Source organism: Nicotiana attenuata, unplaced genomic scaffold, assembly GCF_001879085.1.
Source record: "Nicotiana attenuata strain UT unplaced genomic scaffold, NIATTr2, whole genome shotgun sequence".
NCBI classification, from domain to species: Eukaryota; Viridiplantae; Streptophyta; class Magnoliopsida; order Solanales; family Solanaceae; genus Nicotiana; species Nicotiana attenuata.
Window position 1 is genome coordinate 65405 of NW_017673842.1, and position 21774 is coordinate 87178.

General features: G+C 36.0%; 3 protein-coding genes and 1 non-coding gene across 8 annotated transcripts; 3 read left to right on the top strand and 1 right to left on the bottom strand.

Moving 5' to 3' along the window:
- The first annotated feature begins 894 nt into the window (after positions 1–894).
- TRNAR-UCG lies at positions 895–968 on the top strand. The gene has a single exon. It is a non-coding gene; the product is annotated as a tRNA-Arg (tRNA).
- Positions 969–1129: 161 nt separating this feature from the next.
- On the top strand, positions 1130–3527 carry LOC109217435 (trihelix transcription factor ASIL1-like). The gene has a single exon (XM_019381680.1). It carries the CDS (start codon positions 2145–2147, stop codon positions 3252–3254), a length of 1110 nt encoding a protein of 369 aa, XP_019237225.1. The 5' UTR covers positions 1130–2144; the 3' UTR covers positions 3255–3527.
- A 6425-nt stretch (positions 3528–9952) lies between these two features.
- On the bottom strand, positions 9953–15399 carry LOC109217428 (pentatricopeptide repeat-containing protein At3g16010). 5 transcript variants are annotated; one of them, XM_019381671.1, is made up of 6 exons: positions 15170–15399; positions 14864–15048; positions 12486–14333; positions 12166–12323; positions 11835–11960; positions 9953–11748 (listed from the first exon to the last, which is right to left on the bottom strand). In XM_019381671.1, the coding sequence occupies exons 2-3, from the start codon at positions 14937–14939 to the stop codon at positions 12496–12498; spliced, it is 1914 nt and encodes a 637-aa protein (XP_019237216.1). In that variant the 5' UTR covers positions 14940–15048; positions 15170–15399; the 3' UTR covers positions 9953–11748; positions 11835–11960; positions 12166–12323; positions 12486–12495. The 5 variants fall into 5 exon arrangements, with proteins under 5 accessions (XP_019237216.1, XP_019237214.1, XP_019237215.1 ...); XM_019381669.1 differs by having other exon boundaries at positions 11835–11964; XM_019381670.1 differs by having other exon boundaries at positions 9953–11707; positions 11835–12323.
- On the top strand, positions 15199–20467 carry LOC109217426. Its single transcript, XM_019381666.1, has 3 exons — positions 15199–15270; positions 18487–19625; positions 20002–20467. The coding sequence occupies exons 1-3, from the start codon at positions 15199–15201 to the stop codon at positions 20465–20467; spliced, it is 1677 nt and encodes a 558-aa protein (XP_019237211.1).
- Positions 20468–21774: the final 1307 nt, after the last annotated feature.

Sequence of the window (21774 nt, forward strand, 5' to 3'; positions counted from 1 at the left end):
AATGAAATGTGTTATTATTGTTATTATTGTTGTACTCTTGGATGTGATACCACCTATAAAAAATCATGTGTACGCTAGCTACTGGTTAGCCAGTTACACCTAGGCCAAGGCAATACTTTCATTGTCCAATATTATGCATGTTTCTTCCGAAGCCCGCAAAGATCAGTCATGGGGCAACATACCAACGCCTTTGCCATATCTGAAGGACTTAGCTAGAGGGTAACATATGATGACTTACTCCAATATACAATTTGCAGTTTTAATATACAATAGCAAACCCCCCTTGCCTTCTAAAAAAGGTTTCTTTAAGTGCATATATACAATTAGTGTATGATTGTTATATATGAGTATTGAACAAGTCATTTTATCTGCATTTATAAATGATTACTTACTGAAAAAACATGACATTTGTGTTGAATAAAGATCATCTAAGGGAACAACAGAGTTAGGTGTTGTCAAGGGCTGCATATGAATCACCTTCATCAGGAATTAGGTTGCATATGTATGATAAAAATGAATTTCTTAATTATATATATAAACTGTTGAAATTCTAACGACAAGCGAATATTATAGTGTAGCGTCGATAAAAGGGTTCAAAAATTGCTTTAGTATTTAGGTCATGTGTTCAAGATCTGTGTGTAACATTCTAGTATAAATATGCATACACCTTGAAAGTACTCCGGCTCCACCACTAATTTAAGGTTGACTATGGGAAGTAAATGTACGTTTATCTTATTAGTATCAAAGGTCATTTACATATTCAAGTTAATCTTATTCAGTTTCGTATGGCATAGATGAGTGTTAATGAGATTGTTTTCCTTCTGATATAATCAAGTAAAAATAGAGTTTTATGATAACTATATATTATGATCTGGGAACAGTTTGTTCACTCAGGACCGCATAGCGCAGTGGATTAGCGCGTTTGACTTCGGATCAAAAGGTCGTGGGTTCGACTCCCACTGTGGTCGAATTATGATAAATGTACTTTTATTCTGCCCTCTTTTTTTTTTTTTATTCCTTTTAACAGTTAATTGAAAAAGTAAAAACAAGTTTTGTAAAATAATAAATAAATAAATAAAAACACAACCATAATAATGCCAAGAGCACGTGTTGTGATACCTCTGCCATAACAGTTAACACCCCCACTTTGGGCCCCAACCAAAGGCTGGTGAGATGAGATGCAGCCGGGAAAAAAGTTCACACTCGGCGCACTTTAGCAACTTTGGTGGTTCCACTCCCAGCTGATTTTTGTGTCCTCAAATCAGATGGGGATAAACTTTCTTTACTTTTTTCATATTTACTGCCCCAAAATATGAACCCTAGAAATCTTGAAAATTACTCAATAAGTACTTTCAATTTTGATACAACCTTTCAATCCTGTTACAGCCTCCAAGATTCTTAAGATTTTGTCTGATTTTGTTGGTGCTAGGTGTTTGATTTTTCTCAAAGTTTCAAACTTTAAGGCAATTCAAGCACAAAGTTCCCTTTATTGAGGTAAGTGAGTTCTGGGTATGTTTTATTGGAATTTAATAAGCTGAAAAAGAGATGTTCTATTTTTTTTATTTTTTTTTTATTGATTTTGGTTGTTATTAAAGTGTTTGATTTTGCTCAAAATTCCCAACTTTAAGGCCCATCAAGCTCAATCTCCCTTTTTTGAGGTAAATGAGTTAAAGGGTATTTCGGAATTGAAACTTAATCCGCTGAAAATGAGTTGTTCTTGTTTTTTCAATGGATATTGGGTTTTTAAGGGTTTTGATTAAGTCTCCGGCTTTAAGGCAATTCAAGCACAAAGTTCCCCTTTTTGAGGTGAAGGGATTAAAGGGTTTTCCTTTTTATTGTATCTAATCCCTTAAAAATAGAAGTTCTTGTATTGATTTTGGGTTGTTGTAGGCATATTTTCATGATTTTGATTAATGTGTTTTGCTTGTATTTGAGATTTTTTCGAATGAGGTTTTTGTGATGTGGTGCTGGAGAAAATTATCATCTAGTTGTTAAGAATGAAATGTTAATTTGGAGTTAAAATGGATTAATTTTGATAAAGGAAACATTGTGCTTAGAATTTGGAATTTTATGTTGGACTCTCTCTAATAAGAGGGTAGATATTAGTGTGCGGTGTTAGTAGTCGCTTGGTTTCTTGAGCTTGAATGGATGACAATGAGGATAATGGGAGATATCCTCCCAGCCCTTATGGCATGAACCAAGGTTATGGGTCATCCAATCGCCAGAAACTTCCTGCTCGCGACACGTCTTATTCAAGGCATGTTGATGATCAGTATGTTGAGGAGGCGGATAATGATGAAGATGTTGATGACGAAGAAGAAGAAGAAGAAGATGATGATGACGAAAATGGTGTTCAGCGGATAGGGAAAGATGTGTTTGAGGATGACGATGATGATGATTATGGTGATTCGCAGAGGCATCAAAAGAAGAGGAAGTTAAAGAGCTTGTTATCAAGTTATGAGTTTGCACCTCGAGTACCACCACCATCCATTGCAGTTGCAACCGCTCCCAAGCCTTCATTTGGTGGGAGGAATCCTCTTTCTGATTGGTCTGAACACGAGACGTTTATTTTGCTGGAAGCGTGGGGGGATAGGTTTGTTCGACATGGGAGGAAGAGTCTTCGATCAGACGAATGGCAAGAAGTTGCAGAGAAAGTGTCACAGGGATCAAAACTTGAGAGGACAGACACCCAATGCCGTAACCGTTTGGATACTCTAAAAAAGAAATACAAAAAGGAGAAGATGAAGTTTGCGGAGAATGGAAGTAACGCCAGTAAGTGGGTGTACTTCAAAAAGATGGACATGTTACTAACGTCAACTCCACTACAAGCTGGCATTTCATGTGGAGTGGACTCCGGTGAGTATGTTTTCATGAGCCCCAAAGTTTATTTGAATCGTGCCAATGGTTTGGATGAGATGAGGGACAGTCCTGCTAACTCGGGATCTGCTGATGGTGACGATGATGATTCTGAGGATCTTCCACCAAAAAGATCAAGAAATGGACAACCGGGAAGGAGTGGTGCTTCTTTCAAACTAATAGCAGATTCTATTCATAAATTTAGTGAGATATATGTGAAGATTGAGAATAGCAAGAGACAACAAATGCTGGAACTGGAGAAAATGAGGATGGACTTTCACAGAGACTTGGAAATGCAAAAGAGGCAGATTGTGGAACGAGCACACGCAGAAATCGCAAGAATACGCCAAGGAAGTGATGAAGATAATGACATTTCTGCTGAAAATGTTAGTGGATGATTTAGGCGGATTATCTCTATTCATCGCTTGTTGGCTATTTTCAATTGTTGTATTATATCTTGCATGTTATTCTCTGACCGTCCTGCAGAATATGCAAGACAATAAGCTTAATGTAGTGTAAGAATGTATTTGGATGTAGTTTCAGCAGCTATAATAACATTATATAGATCACAACTTCCGTACTATGAAAATCTTCTTTTATTACTATGGAAATTGTCTGTAAACCTAAACAACTCTTGCCGAATATATAGCTGCTTTGTGGTTTAGCACTTACTTTTATCAAGATATGGGAATCAAATACTCTGTTACAAGGGGAAAGTCAGTTGGTGTGACTTTTGTGGGCGGGCAGTGATGAATCCAAGATTTAGAGTCGATGGGTTCTGGTCTTTTATATATGAGCCATTTTTTCCCTCTGCCCCCCGCACATATAGTTGGAGCTAAACGCAGTCGGTTCTGTTAAATCTGCTGCTGCTTTTAGTCTAGATCCACCACTGTGGCCTGTGGGGAATATTCATAGGAAAACAAGAGAAAAAGTAAAGGAGCAATTCACGACGGCTATTAAGATTTTCTCCCCGTAATAACCGTAGTATTCGGCCAGCTTTTGCAACTAGAAAGACATTCAAGATTAGGAAGGTGAATTGGAGGGATCCGGGTTCATTCTCATTGACGTACTATAGCACCGTAAATGCTTGACCGAGAATTGTCTATTGTTTTAGCCCAGTTCACTTGTTATACCATGTTTGGCCAAGCTTCTAAAATCAGCTTATTTTGATAAGTGCTTTTCTTAAAAGTGTTTTTGGCGAGAAGCAGTTTGTGTTTGGCTAATTAATTTGAAAAGCACTTTTGAGCAGTAATTAGTGTTTGGCCAAGCTTTTGAAAACTGCTTCTAAATGTATTTTCTCAAAAGTGCTTTTGGAGAGAAGTATTTTTTTCTGCTTCTCAAAAACTGCTTCTGCTTCTCCTCAAAAGCACTTTTTTTCCATCTAAAAGCTTGACCAAACACCTCAATTTTTTGCCAAGCAAACCTTCCATTCTTATGTTTACATCACTTCTCTCTTTCTCGCATTGACCGGACAAAGGTTTCAAATGAGCATCCCATGGGGCAGCCGTAGCTTGAACCTTCCTTCTCGCAGTCAGCTATATAACTCAGGCCTTTTAGTAGACTCGGCTATGAATATTCATGAAGAAATGAATGCCGGGCTCTTTCTTTCACTGCTAACCCCAAGAAGTTTCAACATGCTGAAACTTTCCGTTTCGTCGAGCCCCGAGAGCGGGTGCCTTTCATTTATCAAGACTAGATAAACCAAAGCAGTCAAAAAAACCACTTTTGGCCCAAAAAAAAGCTGGGCCAAACAAGCTATAGCCTCTTTCCTTACTGTGCCTACTACTACAAGTAACTTTAGTTTTTAAGCAAAATAAAGTAATGTCTGCCTATTACTTTCTTCCTCACATTATTGTTAATGAATTCAAGAATTATTTCAGCCCCTTCTGAATTCTCTGGAACTTGGATTCTCCTACATACTCCAATATTAGTGTGTTGCTATTTCATTCAAAGGCATTTGATATTGATGCTATAACAGTAGCTGTAATTGGAGAGAAATCTCACCATAACCATACACCTCATACTAAAAAAACATCCAGACATTGTTGTAATATCCAAAGTAAGGTTTTATATACAATTGTTCCAATCAGACGCCCACTCAGCATAACCTGAATTACATGTATTTTCAGTATCAAAATATAGCCTTCAGTGATCTCTCGCATTTCTATCAAGAATGATTTCCCATTGTAAACATAATTTAAGAGGTTCCCAACACAACATATGATAACTCTCGTTGACCAAGCCTATGTCCAAGTGATTTATGGCAGTTGGTCAGCTCATTATACGTTAAGCCCTGCCACGCGAATCAACAGTTGCACCTCAAGACGGATAAGATCAGCTTCTTCCTCCTCCAGCAATTGTTCTAAAAACTAGGAATAACTTATGGCTTTTGACTGGTTGCTGTCCCCTAGATATATATGAATTTCGGGATTGCAATGCCCAAGTGCTGCATGGCTTCAAGGGACTGATATGCACTGCATGTTGGGTTTTGGATGTGTTTAATTAATATATTAAATACTTAAAAGAGGGTGAATGGGAAATGGAGGGAAATAAAATTTTTGAGTGAAATTTTAAGTTCTCTCCCTTGGCAAATGGGCATTGTCCCATATTGGAAGAGGAAGAGGTTTTTTATGGGTATATAAGCAATTGCTCTTCTTCTATCTCTTAAAGAGTTGAGAAGAAGGCAAGCCTCGCGCCGCCGTCGTCGTCGCTCGCTCGACTTCGGCTTCGGCTTCAAATGATCGATTGATTGATTAACTTTTTGGACCAAATTTATTTGTTAATAGTAAAATATTAACAGAAATGTTAATATTAATATTAAATCCAATCCGTTTTTCTGTTTTGGTAACAGAAAAGTAACTACCCATTAATATTTTCCCTCTTTATTATTGAGTAAATGGCCATTTATGTAATGGCATTTATGCTGTGGGCGTTTTGCATAAACAGCCATTCTGAAGAGTTGCACCTCTTCAGATTTCAGCCTAACTTTGGCTATAAATACAACACTATTCTGCTCAGAATTTCACTACGATTTTCTGAGTTTCTTCTCCTTCTTCTGCATACTTTTAGCATCAAACAAAGCAAAAAGTAAGTGTGATTTGCTACCGAACTTTGTGTTCGCTGAAACACTGGGGTTTGAAGTACCGCTACACCAGTGTGTAATTCGTTCTATCCTGGGAGGAAATAATCCATAACCTTGGGTACTAGGAGGGGATTAAATTCCTTAAGGAAACACTGTGAATTCAGTGGGCTCGAATTGGTTTTATGTCATTTCTGTTTATACTCATTTATATTTCCAGAATTATTTTACAAATACAGTCTACTAACAAGCTTAAGGAATTTAATTTGATTTCTGTATTTGTACTTACTGTTTCTGGAAGAGTAAAACCTTTGTGGTTTTGTACTCTATTAAAATCTACGCAATTTTAACGTTTGTGTCATTCTTTTACAGAAAACTAATGAAATGAGAACCAAGTTGTTCCAATGGTGACTGCCAATGCCTCAACAAGTCGAACGACACCGGCAGCATTGGCACCGGCGGAGAAACCCGGAAAATTTTTCGGGATTGATTTCAAGCGCTGGCAGCAAAAGATGTTCTTCTATTTGACTACTCTAAGTCTCCAGAAGTTCATCAAGGAAGATGTTCCTGTGCTGTCCGACGAAACTCCAGAAACTGAACGCTTTCTCGTGATTGAGGCGTGGAAGCATTCAGATTTTTTGTGCAAGAATTATATTCTAAGCGGGCTGGAGGATGCTTTGTATAACGTCTACAGTGGCGTGGAAACGTCAAAGGAACTGTGGACTGCGCTTGAAAAGAAATACAAAACCGAAGATGCCGGGTTGAAAAAGTTTGTTGCTGCAAAGTTTTTGGACTACAAAATGGTAGATAGCAAGTCTGTTATTACCCAAGTCCAGGAATTGCAAGTGATTATTCACGATCTCCTTGCTGAAGGTATAACTCAAATTAATATTGATGTTGAAAGTAGTAATCTTGGTATTTTTACTAATAGAAATTTCATTGAAGGTCTTGTTATCAATGAAGCATTTCAAGTAGCAGCGATGATTGAGAAGTTGCCTCCTTTGTGGAAGGACTTCAAAAACTACTTGAAACACAAACGCAAGGAGATGTCCCTTGAAGATCTCATTGTTCGGTTGAGAATCGAAGAGGACAACAAAGCTGCGGAAAAGAGAGGCCGTGGAAATTCAACAATAATGGGAGCAAATATTGTTGAAGAGAACAAAAAGAGGAAGAAGGCTTCTGGACCGAAATACAACCCAAGCAAGAAGCGGTTCAGTGAAAACTGCTACAACTGTGAGAAAACTGGACACAAATCTACGGAGTGTCGTGCTCCAAAGAAAGACAAGAAGAAGGGTCAAGCAAACATGGTTGAAAAGCGTGATGATGTTGATGATTTATGTGCCATGCTTTCCGAATGCAACTTGGTGGGCAATCCTAAAGAGTGGTGGATTGATTCTGGAGCCACTCGCCATGTTTGTGCTGTTAGAGAAGCTTTTGCTTCTTATGCTCCTGTTGGACCCGATGAGACGATTTCTATGGGAAATGCTTCAAAGGCGAAGATTGAAGGATGTGGGAAGATATTTCTCAAAATGACTTCCGGCAAAGTGGTGACTTTGAACAACGTCCTTCATGTTCCCGAGATTAGGAAGAATTTAGTCTCTACTGGACTTCTTGTTAAGAATGGTTTTAAATGTGTTTTTGTTTCCGATAAGGTTGTAATAAGTAAGAATGAAATGTTTGTAGAAAAAGGTTACCTCACTGAGGGCCTTTTCAAGCTGAATGTAATGGTTGTTGAAAATAATAATAAAATTTCAGCTTCGTCTTACTTACTTGAGTCAAATGAATTATGGCATATACGTTTGGGTCATGTCAATTATAAAACCTTACGGAAAATGATTAATTTGGAAGTATTGCCCAAGTTTGAATGTGACAAATCAAAATGTCAAATATGTGTGGAATCNATTGATTGATTAACTTTTTGGACCAAATTTATTTGTTAATAGTAAAATATTAACAGAAATGTTATTAAATATTTGTTTTAATAACAAAATATTAATATTAAATATTAATATTAAATCCAATCCGTTTTTCTGTTTTGGTAACAGAAAAGTAACTACCCTCTTCAATTTTCCCTCTTTATTTTCCCTCTTTATTATTGAGTAAATGGCCATTTATGTAATGGCATTTATGCTGTGGGCGTTTTGCATAAACAGCCATTCTGAAGAGTTGCACCTCTTCAGATTTCAGCCTAACTTTGGCTATAAATACAACACTATTCTGCTCAGAATTTCACTACGATTTTCTGAGTTTCTTCTCCTTCTTCTGCATACTTTTAGCATCAAACAAAGCAAAAAGTAAGTGTGATTTGCTACCGAACTTTGTGTTCGCTGAAACACTGGGGTTTGAAGTACCGCTACACCAGTGTGTAATTCGTTCTATCCTGGGAGGAAATAATCCATAACCTTGGGTACTAGGAGGGGATTAAATTCCTTAAGGAAACACTGTGAATTCAGTGGGCTCGAATAGGTTTTATGTCATTTCTGTTTATGTTCATTTCTGTTTATACTCATTTATATTTCCAGAATTATTTTACAAATACAGTCTACTAACACTGCATAATGCATAGCTTTTGCGTTTAGCAAATTGAAGAGAGAATTTTAGACCAGATGAGCCAACAACTAGGACAGCCAACGCCAGCGGGATAACCTGCAAAGAAGTAATATTATTTTTCCTGATCTGACAACAAAACCAATGGCATTTCCATTTAAGTTTTTTAACAATTTCACACAAAGGCAATATCGCGCCAGCATAGAATAGAGAGAACCACGACAAAAAGTCCAGGTTCAGTATCAGAAGTATGAACTAGGAAACTACAAGAACATGCACACTAGTTTGACATTAGATGGACGGACCTTCCTTCTGGTTGAAACTTGAAAATGACAGACACCTCCACGACTAAACAGTAGAAGTGGAACAGAATAACATTGTCATTGAGAACTTTTTACTACTTCACCGGTCATTCATCTTTGTATCTTTCGAAGAAATAGATTCTGATTCTATTCTTTGCTCAATGTCAAACAGAACTTGAGCAATTCTTGAGTTTTTCCATTCCTGTTGATAAGCATCTAGCAATTCCTGAGTTTTCAATTTTCCTCTGGCAGACCATTGTACTTCTCCCAAAGAAGCTACAAGAGTAGGGGGAATTCAGTTTTTCTTTTAATCATGAGGGGCTAAAGGGAATTTAGTTTTAGCATGGACTCTGCTATTGTTGGAATTTTTTTTTTTTTTTTTTTTTGTACTTTTTACTTTTCTCTCTTGGAGTCATTTACTAGCTGAGGAAAAAATTAAGAGAAAAAGGGAAGTTCATCAAGTCAAAAATATCTCACAGGTGGTTGGCGACATCTCAACAAATTTTGATGACATCATGCACCCTAAACCAAGTAATACTGGAGTTTAACTAGTAATAACTCATTAAATCAAAGCAAAGGCATCTCTCAGTTTCTCAAATGTGTCAGGTGTTTGTTATTTTGTAAACTAGAGAAGGTATTTTCAGATCGTCCTGAAATTTAACCAAGATGATAGTATAAACACCTATATGAAATAAAGAGAATGATTGAGAAAAACAACGTCTTTCAGGTAAATAAATAATCACTAGGTTCTTAAATATAAACTTAGACAATCTGCTATTACATGTTTGTTTTACAGACTGGATAGTAGGACAACACATCCCCGAGCAAGTCATCTTCAAACAAAGCTTCATCCTATATTTGGTTAGTGTAGGATAAAGAGTTGGATCAGCTCATTATCTAGTTAATAATCCTCCTATCAATAGTCCTGCCATATGCTCCATTTTCCTGATAAATAAGCAATGTTTCACCAAAATGCACATAAATAACACTCCCTACATCCCATTTTAATTCACCAAAAGGCACACAAATAGCGCTCCCTACATCCCATTTTATGTGAAAGTGTTTGATCGGACATGGAATTTAAGATATTAAAGAAACTTTTGACATGTAGACTAAATATATGCAAAGTACCAAAATTACCCTTTCAAATGAGTGGTGAGATTTCACATGTATTTTCATTCTCTCTCCTTGTAAAAAGAGAAATGTGTCATTCTTTAGGGACAAACTAAAACAGAAAGTGTGTCATATATTACATTTTATGTGACTTGCCAAAGATGAGATGAGGAGGACTCCTCCTTTATATTTGGTCAGTGTTAGCTTGCCACAAACTGACTTATATAAAGCATAAATAAAGGCCTATATATAGCTAACAAAATTACAACGATCTGGTCGACCAAGTCTGTACAATTACAAAGCTGCCTGGTGTTGACTCTAAAGCTGGGCATCTGAGTTTTGTCAAGCCCGAGAGCACCCTTCACTTCCTGTAGCAAGTCCTGTATAGTTAGGAAGATCTCAGCTATCAAGATAGGCGGCTACTCCCCTCCAAATTTAGCCAAGGCATAAGCAACAGTATTCCCTTCCCTCTAGCAATGTTATACTGTTATCTGCTGCTGCTGTATGATTTTTCTCATCTTCAATATATCCTCCTCAAGCTCCCAGGAAGGTGATGAAACTCCAGTTAGCATGTTCACAATTAGGAGAGAGTCCATCTCAAAATTGACATGGCAAACTTCCTACATTGAGCACCAGAAAAGACCGAAAAAAGCAGCTTCACATTCTGCAGAATTATTAGTGCAGAACTGAAGTGGTTTAGCAAATGCCATGATCAAATCCCCATTTTTCCCCTAACAATCCGGCCAACACCTTCAGTTTTCAAAACAGGATTACAACTACCATCAATGTTTAACTCAAGTCTACCACTTATGCTAATTCCCCCTGTACTTCAGTAATCAACAATCCAGGTTTGACGCCTTCAATGCTGGCGCAAATCTCGGTCCATGTGCCTGTCCATTCATGGCTTTTGAAATGGCATTTCAACTGCATAACAGCTAAGGAGAATCTGGAAAATCATTCAAGGAACAATGCACTCCACTATACTTGGCAGCACATCTTTGTTTCTAAAGTTCACAGCATATGATAGATATTTGGCATTGTAATATAAAGGCATGAACTTCATTCTTGGGCTTAACTAACCATCATGTCATCAGAGTTTGCCTCAAGTCAGCAGCTTCTCTAATTCCCAGAACATTTCCAAAATGTTGCCGTACTCTCCTTGATTGCTAGCTAGAAAAGAAAAAGTGAGATATGAAATCTTCCTGAGGTTTTCTGCAGCAGAAGCATCTGCCTGTCCCAGTTATCCAAAATCTCCTTATAACATTATCTGTAGATAATATCTGTTTCAGCAGCTCAACATAGAAAATGACACTTTGAATGGAAGTTTTTTGTGCAATATCTTTGTGTGAAGACAAGGATTTTCATGACTCGTTAAGCTGATCTACATGAGAAAATTCAATTTTATAGCAGGTTTCCAGATGGCCTGATCCATGCTATCAAGCTGTCCCAACTTTAGTTGCTACCACTTGTTTCAAAATGTGTGAACTGTGGAGGAGTTTCTCCTTCAGCTCATCGACTTGCCACCTATCATCCTCCAAGAAGGTATTGAATTCAATTCTACCAGATTTTGGCCAAGGTAACAGAAACTTCGCAATAGCCCCAAGACCAGACCAATTATCCCATCAAAACAATGTAGTTTCAGCATTAGGTTTCCATAGAATGAACTCCTGCACCTTTGGTTTGATTTCCATCAATCTTCTCCAAATATGATTGTCCATAATCCCAAACTTCAGCCATTCTGTGCTCTCTTACAGTACTTGGCTTCAGTAAACTCGCTCCATAGTCCATACTCCATAGTGATTTCTGAGTCCTGAATCTCCAATTTTTAGCAGCAAAGATCAGACTCACAAGCTGGCTCGAACACAACCGTTATTAGAAAAGAAAAGAGGATATTCTATTGAATCTTGAGGAATACCAAGCCCGTATATAAAAGATACCTTTTGGCACACTCTAAGGAGATGGAAAGAGCAGCTGTTAAATATCCTGGAGCGCAAAGTAATTGAATTCTCTAGTGAAAAACTATCCAAAGCAGTGGACAAGTGAAACCTGCCTTTTCTCCATCCCTCCCTTCCAGAAGAAGATTAATAAGGAATTCTTAATTCAAATCACAGTTCTTAAAGCAAGTTCTCAGAATAAAGAAGCTACCAACAGGTAGAATAAACATAGCCTAAACGGAAATCTATAACTAGTTTCAAACATTCACAGAGAGGATTAGAGAAATATAACACAGAGAGAATCACGAAACAAAAGGAACTAATCAGGTCCCACCTGCCAAAAGATCACCATTCCCGTCCTTTTTACTGGATTCTGCCAAACCTAATTCCACCCAGCGATTTGAGCAAACAGGTGAAAGATTCTGCATGCATGCTAATATTGTACTGAACATACCCCAGTTCAAACCTTTACCATAAAAGCCAATTACATATCTGCAGAAGTCAACACCAGCAGGAAGAGTAACAAAAGTGCTGCAATTATTACTGCGAAACCCTATACAAAGCAAGTCTATATTGCCAGGCCGAGATGATTCAAAAGGAACCCAACTATTAAATAGCGAAAATAAAGAAAAGCACCGAAAGAGTCTAACATACCAATGCTCTTTTAGGAAGTTTGATATGTACCATCCCCGTTAATATGACCAACTGCTTCAAGTATTGATGAGTATGTAATAAGATCATATTCAAAACCATTGGCACGCATCTCTTTCATCAGCCTTGCAGCTTCCTCAAACATGCCAGCACGACTAAGACAACCAAGAATGGTGTTGTAAGAGACAGCATCGGGTTTAATTGTTGAATGTTTCATCTTTGTAAACATCTCGATCGCCCGTTGTGGATCACTGGTCTTGGCCAAACCATTTAGTATTATGTTAAATGAGTTTAAGTCGGGAGCACAACCACTTTCCTCCATAGCACGAAGCATGGAAAAAGCATCATCTAGCATACCTGCTCTCACCAGCCCGGACATGACTGCGTTGTATGCATAGACATCAGGAGAACATCCCAGTTTTTGCATCTCGTTGAAAAGATCGACAGCCTCATTCAAACGCCCACATTTCCCAAAATGCTTTATCATTACAGCATATACCCGAGAACTACTAGATCCACAACTCTCTTTTAGTTCTTGAAACAACTCATTTGCAGCTTCATAGCGTTTTGCTTTTCCAAGACTATTGATTAAGCTGCAATAGGCAGCTGGACAAGGAGGAAAACACTTCTCGTCCATCTCCTCAAGCAAGGCTAAAGCATTTTCAACTCTATTTTTCTTGCAATACCCATCAATAAGTATTGAATAAGTAAAAGAGCTTGGAGCAACACCATTTGCTTTCATTTTTTCAAACCAAGATGAAGCCTCGGATACAGGAGCTCTGGATTCAAACAGGGATTTTATAATAGTATTATATGTCACAACATTCGGTTTACAGTTTAATGATTCCATTTCATCAAACAGTTTAAGAGCGTTACCTATACGTCCTCCCCTTCCTAGAAGGTTTATCACATTGTTTATCAACACAACATCCGGCTTACATCCCTCTTTTAGCATGGACAGAAATACAGAATATGCCTCCTCGAGTCTACCAGCTTTACCAAGCCCTCTTATCAATTCAGTGTAAGTATACACAGTTGGAGCACAACCTTTCTCTTTCATCTCATTGACTAATGCTAAAGCCGTTTCCACCCTACCCATTTTGAAGTAAACTGCCAACAAGGTAGTATATATCTTTGCAGTGGGATATAAACCATTGTCCTTCATTTCATCGAACAACCTAATAGCAGAATCATCACGACCTAGTTTTGCATAGGATGATATAAGAGCACTATATGTAACTGTATCAGGGAAACAATTTCCTTCATTACACATTTCGGTATAGAGCTCATGTACTTTTTCATGTTGACCTTCTTGCATCAGCATCAAAATAATGGAATTGTAAGTGGTTGCAGTTGGCTTGCACTTGCGGCCTTTAATCTGGTAAAATACTGATAGTGCTTTGTTTACCATTTTTGCCCTGCCTAGAATTCTTACAGTCTCAGAGAGATCGGCAGGAGTAATGACACATGTACTCCGAGCCATTTCTTGCACCGTCTTCCACATTTCACCTGTTAGCCCAGCTTCTTCAAGACATCGAATCAAAGCCAGGTAGGTAGTAGAGTCATGTTCAAAGTTCCTCCTTTTACCAGCCCACTTGAAAAACTGAAGTTTCACACTGATCTCCATGTCTATTTTCAGAACCTCTCGAACCAACTCATTGTCTACTTTCAGCTTTAGCACCTCCAAGGCCTTTTCAGCATCAGGACCCCACTTAAATATCTTCAGAATCCTGATGAACCTCTCATCTAATATCCTTACAGAGCCCCTTCTTAAGGGTGCTTGCTTCTCTTGGAAACCTTCTGTTTCAGCCTTAGGCCTTGACATTTCAAACATCTTAACAATTTCACGTTCTGCAACATCAAAGAAATAAAGACTATTACCATCATCATCTTAGTGCCTATTGGAGAAATATCAAGTTTTTGCAAAGTTCTACGTTTCATGAAAAATCCTACTATCTGCATTTGGTGCACATAGTAGCCTCAAGTTTCCCATTATTTGAGGGCAAGAAAAACTATAATATAGATTGGATCTTACAGTACATCTATCAATTTTTACGTTATACCACAATAATAACAACTACCACGCCTCAGTCCTGAACAAGTTCTGGTCGGCTATATTACTCAATATAAACTCATCTCAGGCCAATATTGTACAAAATAAAAATAAGAAGTACTAAAATTATTTATATTTTCTACTAAAAATAAACAACTGCTGGAAAAAAATCTATTTTTACCTTATCAAGAAAAAAAATTTAGTTTATGTAATCACTAGTATACCCATAACTAGTACACAAGTATTATTGAACCAACAAACAAATTGATTGAAAAGAACATTCTCAATAATGATATGAATAATATAGTTCACGAGAAGAAACACTGACCTGTCTGCTTAATTCTCTGGCATAAACAAGAAAATGTAGATATACTTCTCCTCGAACAAGCCGTTCCTATCATCATTGTATCTTCAACTTCAAAAAGCAACACAAACAAATACGTTGCCAACAGTCGGCCCCAACTTGTTTTAGACTGAGGCTTAGTTGTTGTTGTTGTTGTAGTATTTCAGTATCTAAAATAACATTTGCAAAAATTCTAATTAGGATATAAAACTTATATAAAATGAGAGCGTACAAAATTATGCTTAGTATATAACAGAAAAGATAGTGAGTGCAGTGATATTTCCTATATACCTTGAAATTCAGTTTATAGGACTCAAAACATGAGTTGGGATACTGTGCGGCTATATTTCATAAGGGCACAGGGCGCTGGTGGTGGTGTTGTGGTGGTGATGGTAGCAACGCCGCCGCTAGATTGGGCTTGGTGGTATTGGGTCGGATGATAGACCGGGTCACTGGTAGACGGGTAGTTTTTGGGAACTTTTCACTAATAGCCTACTTTGAAAACTTATAGCCTCTCTGACCAAGAGCTGGCAAAGATCACTTTTAGTCTGTGACCGAAAGTTTATATTTGATAGCCTGTAAAAATATATAAAATCTAAATATTTTGTATGCATCATTCAGAAATATATATATATATATATATATATATTTGGACTATTATTTTGAGAGCGGCTATACAATGTCATTTTTTCAAAAGTTATTTGTATTTGGAAAAATATTTTGAGATTTGAGGTTTTTGATCAAAATTAAAAAGTGCTTTTGAGCAATCGCATAAATAATTCTATTGTTATTGGGAGAAAATTAATTATTTCAAGATAAAAATATCCTTATCAAAAAATTTATATTTATAAAATAATCATTCATTATATCAATATATCTTGCAAATATAAATACTTAACTATTCTTCTCTTATTATTTTGTTTATTTAACTATATTTATATTAATAACAAGTCTTAATATATTTTTATTTTATGTTTTAAATTTTAACTAAATAAAAATAAAAGGCTTAATTAAAGCCTTTCATATAGAAATATTTATAATTTCTTCTCTATTTAAGTAATACTAATGGTAAATTGAATCTTAGTAATATCTTATTTCGTAATTTGATGCTCAAAAGTACTTTTTGAAAAGATTGACCACATTTAGCTTATCAAATACTAAAAAAATTCTCAAATGAATTAGACAAATACAAATTACTTCTCTCTAAAAGTACTTTTCTAAATAACTATTTTGGCAAAACATTTATCAAAATGAGCAGTTTTTAGAAGCTTGGCTAAATATGAAATATCTAATTCAGCTTTTTCAAATCAAAATTACATGCTAGAACACCATTAGACGAGCCTACTGAAGCAAATATGGATGGTAGGAAGACCACTAAACAGCTTTTCAGAGTTCATTGGAGACTCAACAGGAAAAAATAAAAAAGTTTGACGTCTGTGAAAAATTTGGACCATAAAAAAGCTTTGGATGGTTATAATATGGAGAACCATTAAGTTTCAGAAAATTTGACCATGCCAATTGAGATAAATCAGAAAAAAATTGAAACAAATTCAACTATAGCTTCAAACGTTATTTATATACTTATTAATGGTATATAATAAATACAATATATGTATATAACAGTATAGTATATTACTGATAAACTATACGTACTTAAAGAATACATGTGATATATTACTCCCAATGTAAAAGGTATATTAATGGGCGTATTAAGTACACTTTGCCGAAGCTATTCCAGTGTTATTAACCGAGTTGTGTTTCAAAATTTATACCATTAATATATAAGGATTATCTGAGAGGTAATGCAAAATAATAGTCATTGTTTCACTATGGATCCAGAATTCGAGACGTGTGTCAATTGTTCCTATTTCAGCCACAGTATCTGAAAGTGCTTTCAAAGAATAACGCGACTCCATGAACTAAGACACAAGTTGTTGGAACAACATTGAAAGTGCTAATTTGTTTTAGGGATTGAATTAATACGGAGTGAGAAAATCAAGCCATAAAAGAGGATGTAATCACAAACGAACAGCTTAAATGGAAATTTTTTATTTTATGCCTCACACTAGTTATATCAGGCCTCTTTTTTGTCTCACAATTATATGGTCCCAAAATTTTGTGGACCAAAATATGTAAAATATGAGTCCACAAAATATAAGTTGTGTGAGCCACACCATAAAAATCACTCGCTTAAATGGGTCATGGCAAAGGACTGACACAAGCGGAAGCGATACTAGCGACAAAGTGCAAATTTGTAATGTTATTATACAAATTTTGAAACTTAATTTTAAATTTTGTCTCTAAAACCAACAATTTACTTCTTTTATTATATTTAAATTTGAAGTAGAAACTAGTCAATTACAGGGCGATGTGCACAAATAGCCACTAACAGCACCTGTCTTTATTTTAAAGCCAGTGTTTTAAATGTCTTTAGTCTTTAGCCACTGGTTTAATAAACTTATACTTGACTGGACGAAAATACCCTTCTGCTATAACTTATACCTACGCTAACATTAACGAGCAGAAGCAGAAGCAGCAGCAGCAGCGCAAAAGCACTTCACTGTGATCGTCGAAATTGAAGAAAATTCTCTTCCGATTTCAAAAATTCAACATTCTCATCCAAAAATCGACATAGATTTACAGTAAGTTATACTTTTATGTGTTTCTATTGATTTTTATTTCGACATAGTTATACTCTTTCCGATTTTTATTGATTTTTATACAGTAAGTAGAAATTTAAATTTTTTTTTTTTTGAATTTCTGGATTGATAAAGTTAAAGACATCGCCTCCTATGATAATTCTATAAAAATTGAGCACATAATATTAAGGACATAGTGTCCTCATTTTGCAAATTGAATTGAAAAAGTTAAGGACACAATGTCCTTAACTTTGTTGCTGTTCTTCTGTATATTAAGGACATACTGTCATAGTTTTGCAAATTGTTTTGAAAAAGTAAAGGACACTAAGTCCTGAAGTTTGAGTTTCAAATTGAAAAAGTTAAGGACATTTGGTCCTTAACTTACACTTATTAGTTAAAACATGTCCTTGAGTTTGAATTACAGTTGAAAAGTTAAGGACATGAGTTCTTAAGTTTGACTTGCAGGTTCAAAAGTTAAGGACAGGAAGTCCTTAAGTTTTACTTGCAGGTTCAAAAGTTAAGGACAGGAAGTCCTTAAGTTTTACATGCAGGTTCAAAAGTTAAGGACAGGAAGTCCTTAAGTTTGACTTGAAGGTTCAAAAGTTAAGGACAGGCAGTCCTTAAGTTTGAATTCCAAGTTCAAAAGTTAAGGACAGGCAGTCCTTAAGTTTCAATTATAGGTTCAAAAGTTAAGGATAGACAGTCCTTAACTTTGAATTCCAAGTTCAAATGTTAAGGACACTTGGTCCTTAACTTGGTCTTGAACTTACAGTACCTGTTCTTAATTATACAAGGATTGCTTTATAAAATATGTCCTGAGTTTCCCATTCTCTTGACTTGCAGGATGGAAACAATATGTATTATATTTGCTTTTAATGGTAGATGGACTGAAACTATAAATATCTTGATCATCAAACAAAGCTCGTTCTAGTACCTGAGTCAATTCGGCTTGAAAATTTCATTAAACAGATCTTTGAGGTTATTGAATTGGATAGACACAAGTTTGAAGCAGTGATATGGTTTGATATCAACCTTGGAACAAGCAAAGGAATGCTTGTATCCAAAGATTTAGATCTTCACACATGTATAGAGTTACTAAAAACTCATTCACTCTTCAAGGGCTGTCGTTTCATTGTTGATATTTCGGAAAGAGTTTTTGGATCAACAAGCAATGAACATGTCAACACAGAAACTCAACATGACAATCAAAACAAATGCCAACAGATAATGGAAATAGATATGGTTGAAGCTCAAGCAATAACTGAAGAGGTGCTTCAAACACATGTCAACAGAGAAACTCAACATGACAATCAAGACAAATGCCAACAGATAATGGAAATAGATATGGTTGAAGCTCAACCAATAACTGAAGAGGTGCTTCAAACATTTGATTCTATTCAAGTAGAAGGACAAAGCATTATAGAGATTGACAACGAACAAGCTTTGGGTATTCAAGTCTTAGAGAGTGCATCGGTAATCGAAGAAGTTGCTGAAAAAACCTCTACTCAACTAACTAGACGAAGATCAAATTTGAAACAAAAAGAATTCCCAACTACGATATTAAGAGAAAATGCTTCGTTGGAAGAAATAAAAGTCGGATCAGTATTTAGCAAGAAGAAGAGTATAATTAACTGTTTTTCCAATATAGCAATTAAAGGATATTTTGAATTCAAGGTTGTTAGATCAAGCTCAACAAGATATTCGTTGAAATGCAATGATGATAGGTGTTGTTGGTGTGTGCGTGCTTTCAGAATTAAAGATTCAACACTGTTCAAGATAGTAAAGATTGAGAAAAAGCATGACTGCTCCATTAACACTATGAAAGCAGATCAAAGGCATTCTACTTCAAAGTTGATTAGTGGTTACATTATCGACAATCTTCGGGACCCAAGGTTTGAAGTTACACCAGCTTTTGTCATGGCAGAGATGCAAAAATTGCATGGACTAGACATTGGATATCACAAGGCGTGGCGTGCTATTCAACATGCTTCCGCTTTAATAAGAGGAACTCCCGAAGAGAATTATGAATTATTGTCTTCATACTTGTATATGATGACAAGTAAAAACACGGGAACTTATACTAACATAAAGATAGACGACAACAATAGGTAAACAATCAAAAAAAAGTTTATTGGTACGTTTTATAAAATTTAGGTCATGCTGTCTTTAACCTTGTTAACTTTTGAGTTGTAACCAGAAGTTCAGGACTGGCTGTCCTTAACTTTTGAACTTGTAATTCAAAGTTAAGGACTGTTGGTCCTTAAGTTTTGAACTTTGAAATCAAAGTTAAGGACCACATGTCCTTAACTTTATAACTTGAAACTCTAAGTTAAGGACTGACTGTCCTTAACTTTTAACCTTGTAATCCGAAGTTCAGGACTACCTGTCCTTAACTTCTGTTAACCTTGTTTTATATTGTATTTTCAGGTTTCTTTATATGTTTTATGCATATGGATCATCAATAGCTGGTTGGAATCATTGTAGACCGGTGATTGCTGTTGATGCAACTTTTTTGAAGTCAAAATTTCGTGGCGTTTTAATGATTTCAGTTTCAAAGGATGCAAATAACCAAATTTTCCCACTAGCCTTTGGAATAGCAGAATCTGAAAATAACAATTCCTATGAGTGGTACTTTAGTCAGCTTCGCAATGCAATTGGGAGCCGTGAGAATTTAATTTTTTTATCAGACAGCCATCAAGCTATTGCAAATGGAATTGCAAAGGTATATCCTGAAAGCCATCATGGGATTTGCATCTATCATTTGGAGCAGAACCTAAAGCGAAGGAAGGTGAAAAGTGAGGTCATAAAACTTTTCCAAAGTGCTGCAAGAGTATACAGGCGCAAAGAACTTGACCTATACATGTCAGATATAGCAAAAGTAGATAAAAAGACTTATGACTACTTGATGGAAGAACCACCGGAAAGATGGGAACGTTCTTGTAGTCCATGACGAAGATATGACATGCTCACAACAAACATAGTTGAGTCAATGAATTCTGTCCTATTAGAAGCAAGGAGCTGTCTATATTAAGAATGATGGATTTCATTCAAGTGAAGCTACAACGTTGGTTTTATGAAAGAAGAAATAAAGCAGAAGGAACATTTTATGATGTTTCTTGTTGGGTAGAGGAGGAATTGAAGAAAATAATAGATTTAGCATTTACTTTGAATGTAAGTATTATGTTCTATGTTTATCTTATGATTTTAATATTATTTAACATAATGTACTAACTTATAATTTTTCAACATTGAAGGTCTTCCCTGTTGATTCATGGCGTTCTAGAGTTGAAGAAGAAGGAATAACTTTCTTGGTGGACTTAAACAAAAGAACATGTGATTGTTTTCAGTTTCAATTTGATGAATTACCATGCACACATGCTATTGCAGCTATCGAGAAGAGAAACATTAAGAAGTCCAACTTTTGTTCGCACTGGTACTTAAAGGAATATTGGCTGAAAACATATGAAAGACAAATACATCCTGTAGGACATACTGATTCTTAGATTGTACTAGAGAGTGTTAAGTCACAAACTGTTAAACCTCCAGATTTCAAAGTGCCACCAGGTAGAAGGCAAAAGAAAAGGCATATTCCTGCTACCGAGTCATCAAAAATAACATTCAAATGTGGTCGTTGCAGAAGAATTGGTCATAATAGAACAGCTTGTATATATTCTCCGGCTCTCCATCCATTTTCAAGAAAGCATAGAGAAGAGTAGATATATCCACTTATGTTTATCAACTCTTTTAAGTTTTTGCTATAAATTGGATTCATTTAGATTATTCTTATTTGAGCAGATGTCTGAATTTTCAAAATTTCTTTCTTCTTACCTTGTTTTTGTTTCTTTTAAATTTTCAAAATTACTTAAGGACAGGAGTCCGTAAGTTCGACTTGTAATTTCAAAACTTAAGGACAGTCTGTCCTTAACTTTGTTTTCAAAGATTAAAAGTTAAGGACAGGAAGTCCTTAACTTATAGTTTCAAGTTTAAAACGTAAGGACTATCTGTCCTTAACTTTGAGTTTTAAGTTCAAAAGTTAAGGACAACAGTCCTTAAGTTTGACTTGCTGGTTAAAAAGTTATGGACAGGCAGTCCTTAAGTTTGAATTATACGTTCAAAAGTTAAGGACAGGCAGTCCTTAACTTTGAGTTCAAAGTTCAAAGGTTAAGGACAGGAGTCCTTAAGTTTGAAATACAGGTTCAAAAGTTAAGGACAGCCAGTCCTTAAGTTTGAATTACACGTTCAAAAGTTCAGGACAGG

Bases quoted from the DNA above. Each gene is read 5' to 3' on its own strand.
- LOC109217435 (XM_019381680.1), top strand. From the start codon at position 2,145: ATGGATGACAATGAGGATAATGGGAGATATCCTCCCAGCCCTTATGGC.
- LOC109217428 (XM_019381671.1), bottom strand. From the start codon at position 14,939: ATGATGATAGGAACGGCTTGTTCGAGGAGAAGTATATCTACATTTTCT. The intron at 14,334-14,863 runs GTCAGTGTTTCT...TTGATGTTGCAG, and splicing joins CCAGAGAATTAAGCAGACAG to AACGTGAAATTGTTAAGATG.
- LOC109217426 (XM_019381666.1), top strand. From the start codon at position 15,199: ATGAGTTGGGATACTGTGCGGCTATATTTCATAAGGGCACAGGGCGCT. The intron at 15,271-18,486 runs GTAGCAACGCCG...TTCATTAAACAG, and splicing joins GTGGTGTTGTGGTGGTGATG to ATCTTTGAGGTTATTGAATT. The intron at 19,626-20,001 runs GTAAACAATCAA...GAATCATTGTAG, and splicing joins AAGATAGACGACAACAATAG to ACCGGTGATTGCTGTTGATG.